Source organism: Periplaneta americana, chromosome 3 (genome assembly GCF_040183065.1).
Source record: "Periplaneta americana isolate PAMFEO1 chromosome 3, P.americana_PAMFEO1_priV1, whole genome shotgun sequence".
NCBI classification, from domain to species: domain Eukaryota; kingdom Metazoa; phylum Arthropoda; class Insecta; order Blattodea; family Blattidae; genus Periplaneta; species Periplaneta americana.
In genome coordinates this window covers 97,303,185-97,311,174 of record NC_091119.1, presented here as the reverse complement: position 1 = coordinate 97,311,174, position 7,990 = coordinate 97,303,185, and the positions used below count along the sequence as shown (strand labels likewise).

The 7,990-nt window shown below is 42.7% G+C and overlaps 1 protein-coding gene across 1 annotated transcript; it reads right to left on the bottom strand.

The window, feature by feature from the left end:
• Positions 1–253: 253 nt before the first annotated feature.
• On the bottom strand, positions 254–6,959 carry LOC138696294 (protein piccolo). The gene is made up of 7 exons (XM_069821047.1): positions 6,280–6,959; positions 5,984–6,083; positions 5,043–5,626; positions 4,801–4,959; positions 2,571–2,883; positions 1,659–2,489; positions 254–1,567 (listed from the first exon to the last, which is right to left on the bottom strand). The coding sequence occupies exons 1-7, from the start codon at positions 6,823–6,825 to the stop codon at positions 1,506–1,508; spliced, it is 2,595 nt and encodes an 864-aa protein (XP_069677148.1). The 5' UTR covers positions 6,826–6,959; the 3' UTR covers positions 254–1,505.
• Between the last annotated feature and the right edge of the window lie 1,031 nt (positions 6,960–7,990).

Sequence of the window (7,990 nt, the reverse complement as noted above, 5' to 3'; positions counted from 1 at the left end):
CAGGTTCACTTGTCAGGTATATGACACACACACCCAGTTCCCGTAGGTGGGGATAAATTTTATCGTTTCGATAACTTTCAATACATTATACAATGTAGCACTACTTGAATTTTTGAAGAAAAGTATCTGTTCCCACACAGATGCAAAATTGGCAAGTTAATTGCACAATGCAAGTTCGTAACTACACATAAAAACCTAGTAGGTATGACTCCCTCTTAATTTTCAGAGAATCAGAGCTAAAGAAACAATGAAATGCGGTTTTCGTTTTTATTTATTTCAATATTTTTTTAATACATAAAGTTAAAATGTTTTAATGCACGCATTACAACTTAATTTACAAATATATTTCAATTTCATTACTCAACTGCATATAATTATGTATATACACATCACATGTACTTAAAAACATTCGTATGCTATTTTTATGTCGTTTTATTCTTTTTATGTACAAACATTGACTTGATGGGCCTCTCACTGCCCAAGGTTACGAGTAATGCATCCATGTAACTTGTGACTGATTGCTGACGTTGGAAGTTCGGATTCTAGTACTCACGACGTACTCCACACAGCCTCCCTGATTTCGTGACTAAATAAAAACGGATTGGACAAGAATCACGCGCAGATCTGTTAGTTACGATGCTCCCTGACACACTAAGCCTACAAATGAGGATGTAATTTCCGCTAGTCTATCCAAATTAAAATAAATAAAAAAAAGTGTGTCACGTGTGTAATTGTGCTCAATAAAAGATTTAGCAACACATAGTATATCTAGGACCTCGTTTTTACGAACACAGAGCATCTTGTGTTCTGCACTATAAAACTCTTAACATCCTGTGATGCTGCTTTACAAAGTTCCGCAAAAATTTGAAATTTTGGGATGAGCTGATAAAAAAGTATTGTCACTAAACTGAAATATCAGAGTCCAATGGAACACAAAAATATGAAGAATGTCATTTAAACATATGTCAAAATATCTTCGTCAGAAGTGTTAGTTCACAAGTTAAATATTCAACAATATTTACTCTGATTACCACTTATCAAACTGCCGCTAAAATAAAAAGACTTATGAAACAACGTATCTAAAAAAAATCAAGGAAACCTGGGCCAGCATTTCCCGACATTGAATCACTGGGTAGGATGAATAGATGGGCAGCGCCCTTGCCAACTGGAATCACACGACAGATGCACACGTCTCTCGGGAGTCTTACACACACTACTTGACATTTACACACATTTGTACAATAGTTTATATATATATATTAATATATTCTGATAGCTTTAAAAGACGCGGCTCTGCGGCAAGAACACCGGGAACGATACCACACAGTATATATAAAACAAATCCTGCAATGAGAAAGCTGTAGACAAGTACTGGATCACGACGAGTCGCGGGAACGGCCTTGGCTCGCCGTGTGGAGCAGCTTCCAGTACACGTACGAACGGTAGTGACATGGACCAGGTGCCTGGAACACTGGCACAAGCTTCTGGTACGGCAGACGCTGGGGTCACTTCTCTGACGAGCACTCGCCTGCTTTCTGGTAGGGGGAGTAATCCAAGCGGTACTGGCCTGCAAGAGAGAGAAAGTGGTAAGTAGGGTCCAGTGCAGTGTGCTCACAGGGTGATATGCGATATGCGCCAAGGGCGGACAAAGGACTCACCTTGTTTTGTCATCTCCTCCATGGTACTCTCCTTGCAGTCAGTGGCATGATGGCTCTGGCTGCCGCAGTTGTAACACGACACTTTTGGAGGAGGAACCACAGTAGAGTATGTCACCACAGGAGTTGGTATGAACTGGGCAGGGGGAGGTGGGGGTGGGGTCTGCGGTCCGTGGTACTGGTACACCAACTCCCCGTTGGGGAATGGGTATGTGGGCCGGATGTAGCTCCCGGGTGGAAAGCTGGGGAAGATGGAGCCAGTGGTGCGAAGGGCAGGAAAGTGCGCATGTGGGAGGTACGCAGTGTAAGGCACATTGCTGTCTCCAGGCCGCGGCGGGGCGCCGCCCCCGCTGTTGCTGCCCGAATACTGTGGGGCCTGGGGTGGTGGTTGTGAGCTCGAGTTCACCGTCGTGTACGTCACGCTACCGTGCTGTACCAGCTCTGATGGCACCAAGAACATTTTTCTGTCCTCGTGTGGGGGTGGTGGTGGAGGTGGATGCGACGTCCTTGTAGGTGGTGGTGCCACCTGCGCACCGTTCACTGAGGGACCCTCGCGCCGACAGCTGGGCAGTGTCTTGTGATTACCTTCCAGGATCACTGTTGAAGGATTGGGACCTGGGCCACGGCCTCGCGGCAGGGTCTGCAGACCTGGGGGATTCGCCTTACTGCGGCCGAGACCGGCTGGCAGGCGTGGTCTGCTGTTGGCACTATTCTGTGTGGGGGGCTGTTGAAGACCTCCTCCTCCTTCCTCAGCTGTGTCTGGCTGCCGTCGCTCCTTGTCATCACAGCCCGGGCTCCATCTTTCACCTGTACCTGCCTCCTTGCCCACATAGGCTGCAACAGACGGACATGAGTCAGTCCCCGCTCGTACACGACTGGCCTGACTTGACTCATAGACCATATGGCGCCACCCACCTCTGCTGTCCCAATGCGGGGCGGAGGGCATAGATGGAGTATCAGGAGGAGAATGGCTGGTGCTTGAACTATCAGATGCACTGCTGCTGTTAGAGCCATCCAGGTGCAATGTGCGCAGGTGGTGGTTCATACAGTAGAAGGGTTGCGCCTGCCCATGATACCGGGGTGCTGCAGAGGACACTGGAACTGCAATGCACGTGAAGCATGGCGTGCCCTGCGGCTGAGGGTACATCATGGGACCACTCTCCAGTGGCACATTTGGATACCTGCGCACCACTGGACCTGCACTCTGTGTCTTCCTCTCTGTTAGAGCCTGTCAACACACACAACGTTAGATACAAGCGTCATGTCTACTGTGGAATTTTCCTACAAGTGTGCACAGGAAGCAACTGCTCACACATCACAGTGGATATTTGATCTGCAAGACAGTAAATAAATGGCTGGTTTTCTAAGAGTACTTCCATTTCTCCTGCCGTCACTTCAACACTTCTTCATAATTATTATCCATGTTGCAAATGCATGAAGCAATGAAAAACTTAGAATCAGCAAGACACTTTAAAGAATATCATAAATCAGGCCTCTTTCAGTTGCAATTTACTTTAATAGTTTTACTGTATCATATCACAAGAACTCCAACACCATGGGACAAGTCACCAGAGGAATCCAAAGAACTTATGCTAACATCTGGAATCAGGAGAGACACTTGGAAAACGAAGAAGAATGGAATACAAAATAAGTATCTTCAGTCGAAAAGTAGTATGATATCTACAATATTCTTTAGTGAAAACCCTTATACCTCAATAATGAAAACACAATTTATTTGCAGTGTAACAGAAGTACATGGTTCTCGTTTTAACTAAGTGTTAGTGCAATATGTCACTGAACCAAACAAATAACAGGTTAATTATGTCTTTGTTCTCCGAGTAACAAATAGTCTATGATTATATTTATACAGTAGGCAGAACAAGAATTTCTTTTAAGAAATAAATGCAAACAATCTTAATGAATTTAAATACGCCACAACAAAAATCTTCATAAAAGAATGGTAGCCTACGTTTCCTGTCAAGTAGCATTTAAAACTGAATTTGGTTTACAAACATTTAATTACAACGATACGGTGTACATATATTCGTTGGTCGAATAGTGGATGTCAAGCATGTACTGTATGTGTATTACACTTTACATTACTATGCCAACAATCTTTAGGCTCTTAGTGTCCTTAGAATTGATCTGTTATTTCCAAAAAGGAATAAAGGAACCTGGTTCAGACACAAATTTTAAATAACGATTTAACCAGAAAACTTCAAACATTGCTATTCGAGTTATTGTATCCATAAGCTACCATCTCTTACACATATACACACGCGTGCACAAGCGCACAGACACACACATACATATACACAAAGACATAATGGGGAACACGCCTCCAGTCGACCTCAAAATGTGTTTTGTTTGTTGACAGCTAGAAATCTATTTCTGCATGATTACTCTACTTCATCAATATTAGATTAGTACTATGGAGAAGGCAGAAGTGTGCTGAGGTGGTTGGGTACCAAGTTCGCTCAATGTGCAGTACTTCAGAATGTCATGCAGAAGCACTGCACAGTGTAGAGATGTTACAGCCCATATACTCTTGAATGAACCAAAGAGAACATGCGAATCGAAGGGACAGATGACACCTCCATAAAGTTACTGTACAAGAGAAGAACGCAGGGTTGAGTAAGACTTGTCCTGCTGGCGTGTGCCACCTGTTAATGAGTGAGTTGTTAAAGAAGAGGGGAAGACCCACAAACCAAGTCACAACCGCTAGCCTCGGGACCACTAGTCCAGGAATGTACTAAGTTGTGAACCCACGTGTCACTGCTGCTCCAGACGACTGACACCGGAGTCGAGTGCTCAAGTTAGGAACCATGCAACCCTATGTACATGTTACACGCAGTGCCCGCCATGACAGCAATCCTCCACCTAGGGGTAGGTAGTTGCCGTACCTGGTGCGGACTCTACGCTCTCACGTGTGTGACTTACAACAGCTAAAGGCAAGCGAGTGAATCCGAGCAGGGCCAAGCTCCCTGTAGTCGCCTGCCCGTGGTCTCGGCCCCTGAGACAAAGCAACACAACATCTGGGCCAGTTGCTCTGCCTACCATACCTGAAGCAAAATACTAGCCTAGAAAGCACGTGATATTAACACTATAACATAATGCAAGTATGTCACACTGTGATTTCTGTTACCTGTTCTGATTCGTCTGGCTTCCTCCTGCCTGCATCCCGTTTATCGACATTACACAGTCCATTTGTATTGCTGATCTTGGACACGATGCTGCGCAGCTGTATAATGGCCCCATTTGGCAAACCCAGCTCCTTCAGCTCCTCGTCACGCATGCGGTGGAACTATAAACAGCACAGATCTTACTTCAGCACCAATAAACAGCTTCACGCAATATCACTTGGTGAATGCATTCATGTACACCCACCTCGTCTAGTCTATATTTCTGCAGGCTCTGATAGTTGGGCATCTCCTTTACGAGAGTCTCCCGAAACGAATCTTGTGTCTCCACACTACTCTTCCTCGACACATTCCTATGCTGTGTGGATGGGGGAGCTGCGCTGGAATCCACGCAGTTCTGTCGCAGCGCTGTGCTCGAATGGGAGCCGTTTCTGTCGTTTCGACGGCTGGCGACGAGACCCTTAGAGAAGGACTGGGTTCGCTCTGATTGCGTCTGTGGTTGGGGCGGCTGCTGTAGGCGGGTGGGGGAGCCTGCCCGACTCGGAGACCCAGATTGCGAAGGTGACGACTGACGGCTCATGAGAGGGGATGAAGGGTATGGCGATGCTTCACCTGCTCCTTGGACCTCTGTTGGTATCGTTCCACATAGGCCGGTCATTACAAGGGGACTCATACCACTATGCCACGGCACTGAGGGTAGGGGTTGATGACCAGGAGACGAAAATGCGACGTGGACATAACTGGTTGCAGTCAGCTGTTCTGGGGGCAGGCCAAGTCCTGGAGGTACACCAAGTCCAGGAGGCATCGAACTCCTTCCTTTAGTGACATCTCCTGCCAAAAACAAATTACATGTTTGTACTTTGTTACAATATTTAACATCATGTACGATTATCAAATTTAGGCATAAACATTACGTCAAAATGCTACAAAGTAAAAATATATCCTACTAAGTTTACTCATTATGATTATGACTGCATTTCTGAAGTACTTTGAAAATGCGTCCCATGAAAGATCTTAAACAAAATATATCAAATAGTCTAGTTCTTCGAAACTTTTGGCCTTTATAAATATCACATTAATGTATCAGGACTGAAACTATTTTTTGTATAGCCTACTGTTTTAATTTACAATCAGTAAAAATAATTTCTTTAAAAACTAAATGTATGATTATAAAGTATTAATATTCACCAGCTGAATGAGATGGTGGTATTGTAATGCTAGGGCAGTGACCAAGTATACCAACATCTTGCTGTTGTCGCTCTTCAGATGACGGACAAGGTGCACAGGGCTAAACACGCACACAAGAAAGGAAAATGTTACAATCCTTTACTTGTTTTTATATTAAATTATATATTTGCGAGAATCTTTTATATTAAAAAAATTGTGACCTACTTAGAAGTTTGTTACCACTAATTCAAAACTTCACAGACTCGTGACATACTAATATTCTATTCATGATCCTATTTTCTTTCACAGACTCTTACCTGTATTTGTGGTTTGACGTATAGTAAGCTGATGCCGACTTGATGTTTGGCTGAATATATCTTATTTTCTTCTTCTTGAAGTTTTACCAATATATTACCAAAAACTGCTTTCTGTTCATATGAAAATGCTGGATGATTTAAGGCCAGTGTATATAGAAGTAACAGTTCTTCTAAAGGATTTTCATCGGATGATGAATTGTTTATGATGGTATTAATTTCAGCACTATCAAAGTTTGCAAGGATTTTATAGAGACCATTAGAACATGCATGATTACACGACTTTAACAAGGATAAAAATAACGCTAATTTTCTCTGAGTTCGCTTATCACTAATGCACTGTAAATCAGACAATTCTGCTGAATTATTTGCTCGAACTTCTGTATCCCTTAGCTCATGAAAATCTCGCTTCCCGAGGTCCTCCAGACATGTGCCGAGGAACCGTAGTTCAAATGGAAGGCACATATTCAACAAACTACACATTACATCAATACGTTTGGAGCTAGTTAATTCTTTAAACCATGTCACAACGTCTTCTTTACACACCATTTCCAGAACACATTGATACTATTTGGCTTATTTCTGTTGAAATAGACGATTTAAAGAATTTTCTCACTTTATAAGCACACGATACTATGAAGCCAGAAATCTCTTGCTAGCCCCATTTAGCATCGCGCTTGCTATCGATATATTAAGTAATCCAATCGATCCGCCATTATCGTTCAATGGCGCCAGTTTCAAACATAATTGCTACGGCTTACAATCAATCATATTGGCACAATCGGACAGAATACGAACTTGGAGATTCGTGTGACATAATTTCTCAACCTTTATGACGACATTAATACTAGAGAGCATCAGGACATGTTGTATCATGTATGAAGCTTCTATTCTCTACGTATGCTTCCTGTGTTAAAAACCTTGGAGTTTACTTTGATACGCATTTAAACTGGAATAACCAAGTAACCCATATTATCAAAAAAGTGTTTTCCATACTACATTCCTTAAACAGCATTCGAAAATTCCTCCCGCTATCACTCAAGAAAATACTAGTGGAAACACTAGTAATGCCCCACTTCGATTATTGTGATTTTCTACTGACTGACCTCAAAGTCAACCAGTCGCAAAAATTACGTGTTCATAATTCTTGTGTTCGCTTCGTCTGCGATGTCCGTCGCGCTGACCACATTACCCCATCCTTCCAAACTCTAAACTGGGTACGGCTTAACGAACGTAGAAATTTTCATTCTCTTGTTCTCCTTATCAAAGTCCTTCACACCTCTACACCTACCTACCTTGCCTCCCGTTTCAGTTACCTGTCATCATATCATAATCTCTTCACACGCACGCAAAATAGCCGCATACTAGCCATACCAACACATAAGACATCATCATATTCATCATCATACATAATCTCGCTCTCGCGCTTGTGGAATACCCTACTCAGTGACATCAGAGACTGTCGGAATTTAGTTGCGTTCAAAAGCAAACTTATTGAGCATTTTCTTACTGCGTAGAGTAGGTTTAATTTTTACTTAATTAATAAAAAAAAATGTTTCTCTCTTCTTAAGTATTACAATAAACTGTCTAGCTTTTATTAATCAGTTAATCTTTTAGTACTTTAATTTTTATTGTATTTGTAAATTTAATATTAATTGTAATTGTATTCTTAATATTGTAGTTGTAATCCCCTGGTAGAGGGGAAGAGAAGTCT

Bases quoted from the DNA above. Each gene is read 5' to 3' on its own strand.
- LOC138696294 (XM_069821047.1), bottom strand. From the start codon at position 6,825: ATGGTGTGTAAAGAAGACGTTGTGACATGGTTTAAAGAATTAACTAGC. The intron at 4,960-5,042 runs GTGGGTGTACAT...TGCTGTTTATAG, and splicing joins AGAAATATAGACTAGACGAG to TTCCACCGCATGCGTGACGA. The intron at 2,490-2,570 runs GTGGGTGGCGCC...CGTCTGTTGCAG, and splicing joins CCCGCATTGGGACAGCAGAG to CCTATGTGGGCAAGGAGGCA.